Genomic DNA, 14,588 nt, shown 5'->3' with positions numbered 1-14,588 from the left:
GCCTTCACAGATTAAACTGCCACTCTAAAAGCAAACCCGGAACCACTGGAGGTCTCCCCATTTGAAACGGAGTTTTACTATTTTTCCTATTCTTGTTTAGTTCTGTTGTTTTGTTCTTGGGGGGTGAGAATGGGGTGAACTCGCTCGCGCAGGTCTCCCGGATGTGCACAGGGATGACGAGTGTTTGCAACTGGTCTCCTTCAGTGCCTCATCTGCAGCAGTGTCCGTCCCACATGGTGAATGCTCTCCCTGCCTGCAGCATCCATCAGCAAACTCGCTTAGAAAGTGAGGAGGGGAAGAACGCGGCCATGGTTTCCTAATTATTCCCCGTTAAACCACCCGTTGCGGCTTTTGCCCCTGTTGCAGAGTAACTACTTTGCAACTTTAGGGGAAAGAGATAGATAAGAGGCAAGAAACTGACTCTTGGCGGACTCGGATGCTGTGCTTTGCCCTTGGTACCCAGCGCAGATTTACGAAGTGGGTGTCTCACGATGCTTGTAGGTGAGAGCAAGGCGAGGGGGAAAAGTCTTCATCCTTGCTCAGTTCAGCAATGCTCTCTGGGTACCCCTGTTTATTCTCACTAAGGATTGGCTTGGGAAAATAGAATAGCCAGGGCACTGTAACATTGGCAATCTCAAAGCTCCTCTTGCATCGCTTTTACAGTGGGGTCTGTGGTTCACAGAAATATTAAATTCTAAAGGGGAATGGGGGGAGAGAGACCAGAGTTAATGTTAAAGGTCTGCCAAATGTCACCTCAGTGTTACAATGACAAGAAAATATACTTTCCTTACAGCTCCCCCCCTAAGAAATTTGTTCTGAGGGATTTGACAATCTTGCAGATAAAGTAACTGCTTGTTACACTTAACTGATCATGCTCCCTCATGGCCGGCCGGCGTTTCCTTGCTGCACTTAGTAATACCTGTGCAACCTGGGTTGTAGTAGCATTGTCATTGATTTCCAAGGTAACTGCTTTTTAGCTCTTCTGAGCAGACATGTCTGCGTAGGGGGGGAAAAGTCTTTTCCCCACTCCCTTGGAAGGATGATGGTAAAGTGCTATATCGGAAAAGAGAGGAGGCTTCTCTAAATTTTGATAACGGCAGCCGACAATTTAGAAATAAGATCTCACAGCCAACATGACAGTGGATTTTGAGCATTCAGAAAACACCAGGCCAAAAAACTGGAGACATCTTGATCTTTTAAGACAGCTTTTCCAGTACTTTAAGTGAAGGGGGGGAGTGGGGAAAAGAAAAAGAGAGAGAGAAAAGCTGCAAGGAAAATAATACAAAGCCAGCACAATTGGCATCTAGACAGTAAAGAAAAAAGTTTTTGAGGTTAAGAGAAGGAAAGACAAAGCTGTTATGTACCCGAGGGATGCAATTTTAGTGGGAATGGAAGATTTGAGTGGAAAAGGAGGAGCGCTTGCCTCTGGGTTCTCTCTCTTCCAGCAGTTCGGCTGCTGGCATCTCAATTTGAATTGCTGGGTGAGTAGCACTTTCTGCATGTGCGCTTTGCTTTCTGTCTTGACCATTGAACTTCTGATGTGACTTCTCTCTCCCTCTCCCCACCCCCTACCCCCTTTCCTTTCCTCCTGTGTGGAATAAAAAAAAAAGGGGGGGGGGGTGTGAAGGGGAGGGCTGTGGGAAAGAAATCAAGCACGCATCTCCAGCTGTGACCTTTGTTAGCGACGTTGTTTTTATTTATTTATTTGACGGTAATCGTCTTTTTTAGTGGGGGGAAGCGTGACTTTTCGATGACACTTTAATTTTCCAGTGGTGGCGAGGAGCCGAGCGGCAGAGCGCCGTTTTGTCGCGATACAATGGTGCGGCGGGGCAGAGTTGTTGCACTCCTCCTCTTTGCCCTTCCCTCCGCCTGATTTTGGGGTTTGGTTTATGGAAAGGGGGAAGAGAGGAGGGGTTGGGGTTGGGGGGGGAAGAAAGAAATCTTTTTGCTCGTGCATCCAGGGTGGGATCGGGGTGTGTTTGGGGGGGTGGTGTTTCAGAGCCCGGTGTACAGCAGGTTTCAGGGGCTGGTTTCTGGATGCTGAACAATGGTTAGCAGCGAGGGAGAAGCGTGTGCGCCTGTGTTCGCTGCGCGTTACATCCGCAGTCACACATTCACACGGTGACCATGACATCACTAGCTTTTCTGTTCTTTTTCTCCTTTGGGGCGGAGGGGGTCACTTCAAAGCTTTCTTCAGTTCAGTACGATATTTCCTTAACTCTGAAACCATGAAGGTAAAAATGTTTGTTGTTTTTTTTTGTTTTGGTTTGTTTTGGTTTTTTTAAGGAGAAAAAGTTGGTTTGTAGCAGGGCACATATGTTACAGTTAAGGGGGTTTGGTGATGGAATGGTTAAACTCTTGTCATACACAAAACAAGGTTTTAAAATTTTTTTTAATAATTAAAAATAATATTTAGTAGTTTTTAATTGGGTGCTTTTGATCCTGTGTTTGGTTAACACTCAGTTAAATTTTCTGAATTCTTCAGAAAGCTCAGCTGTAATGTGAAAGATGAAGATTTTAGGGGCAATACATAAAAATGATTTTGCCAAGTGCTAAAGGAATGTGAAAAATAATACTAAATGTTGATAAATGTGAGATAACATGTTTTGACACAGTGGTTCTGTGTTCGTTAGCAGAAGTCCATAAGACTTTTCTCTCCTATTAATATATATATATATTACAGAAAGTGTACCTACTCCTCAACCAATTCGGTACATTACCCATAATTATACACAGAAAATAGAAATGTATTTAACAATTTTAGAAAGCATCTTGTTTTCACAGGAGGTTTGGTGGGAGTTTTCTGCTGTTTTCTTTTCTAACTCTGCCAAGCTTGCTCAGAGAGTGACTCGATCCAGGAGGAAGATTCCTATCACCTCAGTACCCTGTGATACCTTTGCCTGAGCAGCTTAGTCGATTTACTTGCCTTTCCTTGTATAAAACAAGGGATAAAATTTTGTAGCATTCATCTAAAATGAATTAATCTGAAAAGACAGTTTAGATGCTGCTTCTTTCACTGCATGTTATTGTAGACACAGGTTTTACGTGGCTGGTGATGAGATCTCGTAAGCATTTTACCTTTAGAGGAATGCATTGTATTGGGACTTCGGGCAAAAGGCCTGACAGACTGTTTCTTTTCTACCAAAATATTTGCAAGGTGTTTTAGTTCTTACGTGCATTTAACATCACATTTTTAGGGAAGCTTTGTGGAATTCATTCAAGAAATAATTGATCTGGACTTGCTTAATTTCATCACTCAGTTGTTTTGGGGTGGTGTTTAATGTTTTTAGCACATTAAAAAAAAAGAAAACGTTTTTTAGAGCTTTGTTATTTGTTAAGCTATTTAGTGTACATTTGCTAGATACTTTGTGTATTGTTGTTGAGCACAGTCCGCTATAATTTGTGAACACTGCATTTTAAAAAGCTGTGCTGAAAACCTGGCATTGTATCTTAAGGCATGTATATGCATGTTAGTTTTTTAATAATGCTCTTATTACTGAAATTGCCCAATACAATCGGGTATACAAGTGGCACGCTAATTCTTTTCATTTCCTGCAGTTTTTTAACAGCCTCACATCCAAGTTCTTACTGTAGACGTAAGTCACAGATACCCTAACAAAATCAGTGGAGCTGTTTCTCCTACGGTATATATCTGTCTAGTGCTGAAATATGCGATTCACATGCAAGAATTAAAGCTGTTTCTAATATGCCATTTCAGACAATGCTAGGCAGTAAATAAAATTGTATTACTTGGTATTCAAACAAAGCACGTAACAAATGAGGCCTGTCAGGGCAATTACAAGCACCCTTTTGCTTGCGTTCACTTCTCCCTTCTTCCCATCTTTTCTGAATTTCTGTGCTTGCGTTATTGCTCTGTATCTCTCTCTTCTCCAACACCCTTAATGCTGAGGACCGTTTTAATGTTCAGGATTGTTTCCTGAAGTCTTGCTCAGGTTTCACCCCTCTTTTTGCTTAGCGGTGGTGCATCCAGCACACCTTGTGCCAGTCCTGCGTAAGAGAACTGATTTTGGTTTTAGCCTGATGTGTGCCAAGTCTTCCTGCTTTTTGTCTTGCTAGACATGAAGGAAAGCTTGCCTGCTCTAAAGAGATAATATCTGTCTAGTAATTAACTCAAGTACACAAAGAAAGCGAGTGTTTGTCAGGTTGGGGAAGAAACCTTGCCTCTCTTTTGCAATGGGAGAAATAGATCTGAGCACCTCCCTGCCTGAAACTTGGGAGAGTCTGAGCACTATCCTGTCCTCATCATACAGGGAAATCCCTCTGTTGATCCAATAATCTCTAATTTTGAGATACAATGTAAGGCTTGACTGGGTACGTGCAGGCCAGTTTCTGGCCTATAGGCTGTCGTACCTCTGGTGTCCAGATTTGTTTGCCAAGATGTGGCAGGGCAGATGCAGCAGAGTGCTTTCTCTTTATCAATAAAGCATTAAGAGAACGAGTGAGGTAAAAATGTAACTGGCATCCAGGTAATGCTGAAGGATCTCAAAATATACAGGTGTGTCTAAGCAGGTGCTTGCCTGGGTCTGACCTGACATTAGAGTAACACCTCATGGTCCAAGGATGCAGCACTTCACTTGTATTTAAAACTCTCAAGTTTCTTTTTTTTTTTTTTTTTTTTTCACTTCTAATAAAAAAAAAAAGAAAAAAAGACCAAAACCCACCCCAAATACTGTAGCAGTAAGATTACAGTCCCCAACAGCTTTGAAAACAAAATGTTAGCACAGCTAATACTAATGTTTTACTACTAGTGTTTTTAATTCTCCTGCACAAGAACTAACAGGCAGTAATTACACAGTGAAACCCCAGTTCTTTCCCTTTTACGCTAGAGGATTTGGTGTATGCTAATTGTCACCAGATCATTTCACATAATTGCCTTTTGGCGAAATTAAGTGGAAATTTCCTGAACATCTTAAACCCTCGCTTCCCCACCCCCTCCCCTTGGTACCTTCCTTCCCTTACAGGAAGGATGCTGAAAATGTCAAGCACGGTGGCTTAGTGCTCCAGCATGCGGGGGGCACTTCATCACAGTTAAAGGGGGACAGGGGGGAAGAAAACTATTATTTTCTTGAATGAATTGCTGGACACTTGAAGCCAGGAAGCTGGTTTTGTTGTTTTGTCTGAGAAGTTACTGGTAGAGCATGGGGTTTTTTTGGAAAGCCTTGCAGGAGCAGGTAGGCACTCGCTGGCCTGGGAAGTGGTCAGGGAGGGAGGGGGTAGAAGCAGAAGGATGCAGATACGTGTCACCGTGTCCCCCCCATCCCTTGTGTCCTTCCTCCCCCCCCCCCTTTTTTTTTTATATTAATGGGAGGGCAGTGAGTGGTTGGGGTTTTTTTGTCAGGCTCTGCTGGGGAGGGAGGAGCGTTGTCCCAGCACATGGTTGTCAGTGCTCCTGTCATCATTTATGTGAAAGAAGAAAATGAGCCCTTTTTTAGCAGGGCGAGTTGTGATTATCAATAGAGGCCTTGTCTCCCACCACAATGGGCAGTTAGCTTAGGGCAGGACCTTAGGCAGAAATCAGCTACATTAAACTGTGAAAGTGCTCGGGCCACTGTATCAGCCATTATGGAGCAAGGGGAAGTAGTTTTGAGGAGAAAATGCTTAGTCAGGTGTGAAGGCATCCTTAGAAACAAAAAAACTCCAACTGTGACTCCGTTAGCTAAACAGAGCCAGGTAAAATGAAATACTTTATTTTTTTCAGGAAGTGCTTCGTCACTGGCATTGAATTTCTATGCTTGGGAAGGTGATGAGGACTGAGTTACACACAGCTGGTGGGTTGGGTTGGTTTCAGCTTTTCAGTTCACCTGGATGGTTTGCGGTTTCCTTGCTGAAGTTTGGGGTGCCACCCAGAGCAGCCGCTGGTGTGGGTGATCCCCAGGGCCAGAGTGGTGTTACTGGTGGATGCCCTGCTCTAGGTGTTGGTGACATCAGCTGGAAAAGGAAGAATGTTCCAAAATTTGCAGCGGTATTTTGAGATTTGCCTTTTCTTGCAACTTAGCTTTTTTGATTTGGGGGAATATATGTCATTCCTAGGCAGAACCAAGGAGAGTTCAGCCTTGAGAAAAAAAGAAACTCTCCTGTTACGAGCATCTTTGGAGCTGCAGAGCAGCTCAGGAACATCTGTTAGCATTTCAGTGGTCATAGTCAGCATAACTGCAATGGCACCATCTGGAAAATACAGGGAGACAAGTTATAAACCTATTTTTTAAAGCAAACTGGTATTGAATGATACCCTTTACTTATCCCAGGGAACAACTCCAGGAGGGCCTGCTAATTCAAGACCACTGTCGACCTTCTGCATCCACCCTGGAGGAAGGGAAAAGGCTGACAAACCCTCTTCTGTGCTGCTTTTGTTTTATTGTATTAAGCTCATAAAGGCACTTTCAGGCCCCATCTTTCTTCAGCAGAAAGGGAAAGCAATGGGGGAACAGGGAAGAGGAGGACATGGCAGAGAGGCGGGCAGAGCTCTGGCTCCGTTTGTTTTCAGTGTCTGTTGATTAATAGGTTTTAAGGTGAATAGTGAGCTCTCATTCTTCCTTTGTTATAGTGGAGGAAGGGGAGGGGAGTCTGGGGTGCAAGGGCATGATTAGTGCCCCTGATGCCACAGTCCCCATTGCAGGGTGTCGGGGGTGCCCAGCGGGCAACAGCCTGTCCCAGCCTCGCCAGCAGGACTGGAGGCTTTAGGTACGACACTTCAAAGGTCACCCTGGGCTGGGGAATGGGGTCCCTCCTGGCTGCGGCCGTGCCTGGGACAGGCAGAGTTTGGGGCAGGAGCATTGCCATCGAGCAGAGTCTCCCGCAGCCGCTTTGCTGAGGCCGAAGGGTTCAGCCGCTGCGATGCTGCAGTGGAATGATGGCTTGTTTTCAGCCTGGGTGGCTTTTTTTGCAGACCTGGTTTTGCTACACCACGTTATCCCAGCAAGGGCAATTCCTCCAGCCTCTCTGGCATGTTTTTCTCTGACTTTGAGTTGATACCATGTTTTTATTACCACAGCCAAACAAGCTATGAATTTGCAAACAGAAATTGCAGTAACAAACTCCTCCTATTTAAAGGTTGGTTTCACTTTGTGTGCTCGACAATACAATGTTTCATCTTGTGCAAGTCTTGTGTTGCTTTCAGAGACTTAGGAACTATTGATTTATGCAGCATGTATTAACTTCTTCAATAAATGGGGAGTATTCATCAGTGGGGTGTATTAAATTGGGCTGTAAACGCACAGAAGCATCTTTCATCCTGTTAATGAAATGTCCTTACCATGCAACAAAGACTAATACACAGCAATTTATACACACAATCCCCTGCAGTTTAAATCTGAAGTTCAGATATTTCTTTTGTTCCCTAAAGGCACCTATTGGAATTTAGGCTAAATGGATCTCAGTTGCCCTCTCAAACATATCAGTCCAACATTTTTTGTGTTGTTTTGGGTTTTTTTTGGGGGGGTTGTTTGTTTGTTTGGGTTATGGGGGGGGGGGGGAGGGGTGTTTATTTCTTTTTCTCCTTCATTCCAGAGCTCCATTATTGTTTAAAATCATCTGTGTTTAAGCACTCCCAGAAGCATTTCAAATTCATATAGAGAGATTTAGTACTTGAGTCCCTATGGGGACAATTTCCTCTGGTTTGCTTCAGGCAGGGGTTATCAAGAAAAGCAAACTTACAGGGTTTTTTTTGCAATTCTTTACCGTGGCCTCTAACCCAGCAGAGGAGACCCCAGCTTTCGGTGGAGAGGAGTGATTTATCAGCAGATGACTTGGTACTTTGTAGATGCTGGGATTTGTCTCCTGAAATCGCCACTTGTTCTTGTCCTATTACCACATGCCCTGATGCTAATCTCTGTGTACCAGCACCGCGATCCTTTCCGTGCCTGACATAACCATACATGGAGTTCTTCAACTTGCCAGAGAAATTCCTGCATCTCACAATGGCTTTTAGCTTAAAAGTACCCTTGATAAAGTACAGGCAGATGTGTCTTGGAGAAGGGCCTTTTGCAGGGGGGGTGGCTGAGGTAGTCTAGTAGGTGTCTCCTATTGATGGCTGCTGTGGTTTACCTTTCACTGCCAGTGGATGGGGTTAGGACCACACTTGTTACTCAGGCAGAGCTCCCATTGGCTTCAAAGGAAGATGCATGTGCGGGATTAATCCTGCTCTTTTCCAGCTAGTCCTTTCTTTTTCTGTTTTCCGAGGAAGCTTAGTTAACTCCAGGAACGCTGCTTTTAAAGAGCAGCTTATTTAGCATATTATGCTAAATGATTATGATTAGTTTGGCTTGTGAATTGTGCATGCTATTTTGAGCAGAGTTGCAGTCCCTTTTCCCAGTGTGTGATAAACAGTGCAAAACTGAATATAAACCAAGCCCGGGGCAGTGATACAGATGCAGACTGATTTGCAGGGACAGTGAATCATGCTTCTGTGTCCTGCAGAGCTTATTTTTGAGCATGTAGATGACAGTTTCTCCTTTTCCCCATGGTGCTTTCTTCCCACACCTCTGCCCCAGCATCATCAGAATGGCTAAAAAGTATCCTATCCTTACATCCAATATCTTCGTCTGAATTGCCTCTTTGACTGCAGGGCAGTCACCCAAATAAAAATGACTTACCTGGGAATAAGTTTGCAGACTAAGGCTCAGACTCTTGCTTGTTTTCCTTTTTCTTTTTTATTTTTCTCTGGAAGGTATTAAGTAAAATACACAATAATTCAGCACTTGTGCTGTTTTGTGGAGATATTGCAGGGGGTCTTGGTGTATCAAAGCAGTAGGTGGTAGTTTCCCACAGTTTACATGTAACCCCCTATGGTATATCTGGCTTTGGTGATACAGTCATTTAAGTCTAGCTTTCCTCTCACATGTTGTTTCTTGTTTGTCGGCTTAAGTCTGACCTTCTAGTGTTATTCTGTCACTTGCTTTTTTTTTTTACTAATCAGTTCCAGTTTCTGTGAAAATAAGCTCTCCCTGGCAGACAGCCCTCAATGGCTGTCAGGATCTGGGTGAGGGGTTTTTGCCATGATGTGAAGGTAGCGCTGGGAGAGCACAGAGCTACAGCAGCTACCAGCCACACCGTGGGCCACCTAACAGCAAGCGTTCACTCAATTCTTGGCCAGCAAAAATCTCTCTTATTGGAAATGGTGATTGTTTTGTGAGCCAGATCAAGTGGTCATTTGGCATATAACGTCATGTGTTGTTGAGGAGATGTTAGTTTGCATGGTGTGTAATATGATTTGTTACGTGAAACCCTCGCCAAACCTTTTGGTTACTTTTGGACTGCTTAGGTTAGTTCTTTTGGAAGATAACAGATTTTGGGTTAGAACATCTCCTCAGCTTTTTGAATTAAGGAGCTGAATCCCCATAGCTCTCTGATGTGAAACCATTGTGGATCCATGCGGCCAAAAGTTGTCCTTGGTTGTACAGCTGGCAGAAGACCTGACGTACAGTCCAGCCAACACACCGTGCTGTGATTCATAGTGTTGGCTGTTGTGACCACACTCTGTGCTGTGGGGTGGCCGCTTGACATGGGACTCTCCTGCACCATGAGCGTGGTGTTAGAGGGAAATTGGTCTGTAGAAGAACTGCAAAGAGAAATAAATGCAGTAGAAGTTGTGGGAAGCATAAGCACTGCTCTTTGGCTTTCTTCTCTTGGATGCATGCATTTTTTTGCATGTTATCAAAGGGGTGAGTCAAATACCTGCGTATGGCTGGGACTGGGGAGTCCCCTGGGTTAGAGCATCTTATCGGCTTTTTGAATTAAGGAGCTGGGGTGAGGGAGGCTGGAAGAGCGGAAGGTGAACTCTGCTGTGTCTTGACCAAAGCATGATGGAGGGACTTCTTGTTTGTTCGGGGGAAGACTGATGTTTCTTTTCCTCCTACCTCTCAGTCTCTCTTCCCTCTTCCTTTCCCCCAGTCTACAAACTCATTCTCAAAGAATAACTGAATTATTTTTAAAATGCTTTTAAGGGAAGCTTGGCAGCGTTGAGCCGAGATCAGATAATAACTTGTCTGCAGCGATGCGGCGAGGGCGGGTGTGTTTGGGGGTGCAGGGAGCGAGCGGTGGGGTCCGGGCGGTCCCCGGGCAGGAGGGCAGCGGGGGAGCGCTGGCAGACCCTGGTCGGCAGCGGCGCTGTCGGGGGCCGCCGTGGTATCACCACTTTATTTTAATGTGATTCCTTTTACTTGATGTTAATGCAAGTTGTTCCTTACTTAAAGTAATAAAAGGAAATGAAGACACATTCTAAAATGAAACCTGACTCTAATCCATTCATCATCTAATACCAGCCTCTTTATCTTTGCTGGTACCTAATCTGGTTAAATGTCCCTGTTGTAGGATTTTAGTGAAAATCCTCTATGGGGAATAGGGTTTTTTGCAATTGGATTACTCGCAGTAAATGGTCCAGCAGTTCGCTTGTTTCAGCTTAATTTTTTCTTTGTGATCTTGTAAGGGTAAGTTACAGTTCAGGCTGCCTTTTCCTTTCATTCATTCACTCTTTTTTTTTATTGTTGCTAAGAAAAAGATCTTTTTTCTTTTTTCCCCAGAGCTAGGAATGTGACAGGGAAAACCTCATATCTGCGTGATTATTCCCCCCACAAGAGTGTTAATTTCAATGGCTCTATCTGGATTTTTTGCCATTATTTATATAGCAGAATATTTTAGTAGCCTAATTCATTAGTATCCAGTTTCCATTTATTAGTGTTCTCTGATGAATTGATAATTAATCAGCCCTTCTAAAATATATATATATATAAAATATGCAGGTGATCGCTTGTCAGCTTAATGCTTACTGATGAAGGGAATACTCTAGCACTACAAAGGCATTTTATCTGGAGTATTTGCAATGAGCAGTAAAATGCAGAACTGAAGTGAGGACAGGAAGGGGAAAGGAAAAGACCTGCAGGTCAATGAGCATTTGGGTCTTGTGCTAATTAAATGGGGGACTCTGTCAGCCCCTCACCGAGGAGTCTGCCTGGATCTTCGAGGTGAAACACAAGATGATAAAATAAAAAGGAAAAACGTTAAAGAATTGCTCTTGCTCCGTGCAGGAGCGCGACAGGTCAAAAAGATTAAAGAAACTCAAGAGCAGGGAAAGTGTGTGAGTGGGTTTTAAGCAAGAGGATGGGAAAACTGCAAGGGTGATGCCAAGAACGGATCTGGAAAAGTCTGAGGACCGTGTTGGAATCCTGGGTCCTCAGATTTCTGTGTTGTTCCTGGTGTGCAGTGGGGAGTACCTGGCGCTCCTCTAACACCATCGACCTTTTCTCTTGACAGTCTAACAAAGTGCCAGTTGTGCAGCACCCACACCATGTACACCCTCTTACGCCGCTTATCACGTACAGCAATGAGCACTTCACACCGGGAAACCCTCCTCCACACTTACCAGCCGACGTAGATCCCAAAACAGGTAGGTGGGAAGTAATTTTGTCTTTCTTTTTCAGAGGGGGTGGATGGATCTTTTTATTTTGCATGTTAGGGGGAAAGAGTGTGGGAGGAAGGGTTTCCCATGCTGGAGCACCAAAGGGGCTTGTAAAATGTCAAACACATGCAAGAACATGGACAAATTAGGGTTTTTTTTTTTAAGCCAATTATGTTTCAGAAGGAAACCTACTGGGTGAATTTTCATAAAGCTTCTGCAGGGTGACACCGGAGTTGCATGTGTGAGGTCGTTCGCGGGTGTGTTTCTTTGCAAGCCTGATACCCCATCTAGCAGTTCGATCCACCAAGTGCTTGGTTTGCATGCACGACCCGGGGAGTTAAACATGTACGTTCTGTGATCTGCACTTACAAAATTGCAGCTGGAATTTTAAAGGTGGTGGGTCATGACCGCTTTCAAAATGAATCTCTTTTAATTCCCCAAATCCCATTGTTTCTGTGTCAGGAGTTCAACCATTTTTCTCCTATAATGTTGAATTTTCATCCACTGTAACTACTTATCTCCAGCTCTATACTCGCAACTCTTTTCCCCAATGTAAGTCTACCCACCTCTCAGTTCAGTCTGAAGGGCAGTCTTCTTGAATATAGAGCACCGTGTAAAACCCTGACCAGATTTATTGGTGTTACAGAGTAGAATTTACATGTTATTCTAACTTTTTTAAGAGTCCCTGTTTAACCTGAGGGCCCAGAGAAGCGAAACAGTGTCAATCTTCTTTCTTGGAGCTGCATTAAGCTCCTAGTGACAGTGATCTTTGTTTTTGTTAATCCAAATCCCACAAAGTTAATTGGAAAGGACATCAGAGACTGAATTCACGGCAAAGGAATCGCCCTGTGTCAACCCTAATGTATGCAGATAATTTATCTAAAGTCCAGCCCTTCAATGAGGCCATGCAATAGCTGGTTTTGACTTGCTCTGCTTCAGTTGGGGCCCTCTTTTAATTGTGCTTAATGCTAACTTTGCATGGCTTAAAAGGAATCCATCTCGCCATCCCTGGGTATTGCAAGTGAATGGCATAGTCAACCTCTCATTTAAATAATGGTAGTACAGGGAATAGCTTTTAAATGGTTATCGTAAAACATATGATTAACGTCTGTAGACTGTTTACTTTTCTTCTGTGAACATTCTTTCAAGTGTGCAAATAGCTCGCCGGATGGTTAAAGCCCAGTTAATCTGTTTGGGTTTTGTAATGGAGAAAAAGCAATGTCTGCATGAAAATGTCACACAAGGAGATTTAATTTAGAGATTAAAAGCTTCCTGAGTGACTTGAAAAAATATTTTTTAACCATGAATACAGTACCCCTTCCTTTTAATGCTCTCTGTTTTAATATTGTTTCTGCTGTGTAATTGTGCTCTGGCTTGTTAATTGAAAGACCCAGTCTTGTAACCCTTGCTCCTCTGAGTAATTCCTACTTACTCTGAAAGTCAGGAGTGTTAAGATTTAAGCCTTGTGACTGGAGCTGGTTTCTGCTGTCCGAATAGGAGCTGCACCAGTTTCAGAGGGACAGATGGACTCTGTCCTCCCCCACACACCTTCAGCATCTGCCCCCCTGTTTTTGCAAGTGCCTCCAGGGCTTCTCCCCTCCACCCCTAGGTTTTGGAAAGGTTTCCTAGGTTTGCTCGAAAGCAAACATCGTTTGCAATTATAATGACTTCGTAGCTGATTTTGGAGGTTACTTTGGAGTAAGGCCATGCTATTGAGTACACAGTCAAAGTATGGGCAGGGCCTGTGCTCTCTTGGTGACTCTGAGACTAAAATAACCGTGAAGTTGATACAGGGACTTATCTTTCTGTAGAGTGTTTAGGACAGCACCTAACACAGTGTCACACCAAAACTAACGCTGAGACTCCTAAATTCTCATCCTAAACAACAAAATAATTATCTCTATTTGAATAAGTGTCTGAGGGAGTGAATCCCATCAGTTTTTCTAGTTGAATCTCATTTAACAAGATGCCAAGAGACTCACGTTACAAAGTAAGACTGTGAAACAGCCTTTGGAAACCCGAAGTGAAGCCATGAGTATTGTAATAAAAATTAATAGATAGCAATTCAGAAACATATGTGCTTTTTCCGTATGTTTTTTTTTTTATTTTCATGTCTCAATACTAACACTGCTTTATGTTCTTGTTCCATAGGAATTCCAAGGCCTCCACATCCTCCAGATATATCTCCTTATTATCCGTTATCACCAGGCACTGTAGGACAAATCCCCCATCCGCTAGGATGGTTAGTACCACAGTAAGGAGTTCCATTTTTTTAATTTCCTTTTTCTTTTTTTAATGTGTAAAATTTATGTTAAAAACGGTGTGTGTGTGCGTGCGCATGCGTGTGTGCATTGAGATAAGTCTGTTTACCACCTGCCACTTCATTGGGTGGTTATGAATTTACCCACCTCATGAAGATTAATCAAAACTTATGCCAGGTCATGTGGTCTTAAACTTGAGCAGCTAGGCGTAGCTTTGCATGTCATCTCAACGAGCTGATGACTTGTGAAGCCGGAATTTTTAAACCCTTTTGCAAAAATGTCCTTTTCTTGTTAATGCCCTTTCACTGCACCACATGGGGTTTTCTGAAATTTGGTTTTCTGGCAGCTCAGGGTGGTTCTAATGGGCTTCTTTTTTAACAGGGCCATCCTCACTATAAATGTGCAATTTTAAATCTCATCGGCCTTCCCCGTTGAAACTGTTTTCGTTTTTCTTGTGAAACAGTAGAGCTTTACATCGGCCAGTGAGCAGCATTCCTGGTTGAGACGTGACTGGGCAGTTGGCATCTGAGGAATGGAATTTTCTTGCAAACAAGAAAGAGGAATTAGTTTACTTTAAAACTGGCTAAAAAAAAAAAGCCGTGGAAAGTTAGTTTGAGGTTTTGTTTTCTTTTCAGCTCCTTGTATCCCACTTGCAGAACCTTATTGGGTATGAGGTTCCCCCCAGTAACTGAGTCCTTGGTTTTTTTCTTATGTTGCCACCTCTGCAATTGTTTTATAACGCACTTAACGACTACTTAGGTATTTTGTACAATATATTTGATTTAAATACTTATAAAATTGCATTGCCGGATACAACAGTTCTCTGCATTATAAGTCAAGACTGATTACTTTTCTCACATAACAGGCCTCATCAATTTTGGGGGAAATTGTATGTCTTTAGAAATTAATTGCTC

The 14,588-nt window shown here is 43.3% G+C and overlaps 1 protein-coding gene across 31 annotated transcripts in view; it reads left to right on the top strand.

Moving 5' to 3' along the window:
- Positions 1–14,588, top strand: part of TCF7L2 (transcription factor 7 like 2) — a 177,451-nt gene that overhangs the window by 138,264 nt on the left and 24,599 nt on the right. For 24 of the 31 annotated variants that reach the window (XM_065066992.1, XM_065066993.1, XM_065066989.1 and 21 more), the window contains 2 exons: positions 11,269–11,401; positions 13,565–13,667. In XM_065066992.1, coding sequence (XP_064923064.1) covers positions 11,269–11,401; positions 13,565–13,667 — 236 coding nt within the window. Of the gene's footprint in view, positions 1,482–11,268; positions 11,402–13,564; positions 13,668–14,588 lie in introns of all 31 variants that reach the window. The other 7 variants (XM_065066995.1, XM_065066985.1, XM_065066987.1 and 4 more) reach the window with 2 other exon arrangements.

Source organism: Columba livia, chromosome 6 (assembly GCF_036013475.1).
Source record: "Columba livia isolate bColLiv1 breed racing homer chromosome 6, bColLiv1.pat.W.v2, whole genome shotgun sequence".
Lineage (NCBI taxonomy): Eukaryota > Metazoa > Chordata > Aves > Columbiformes > Columbidae > Columba > Columba livia.
Note: the sequence above shows the minus strand (reverse complement) of the source record. Positions and strands in the feature narration are given on the sequence as shown.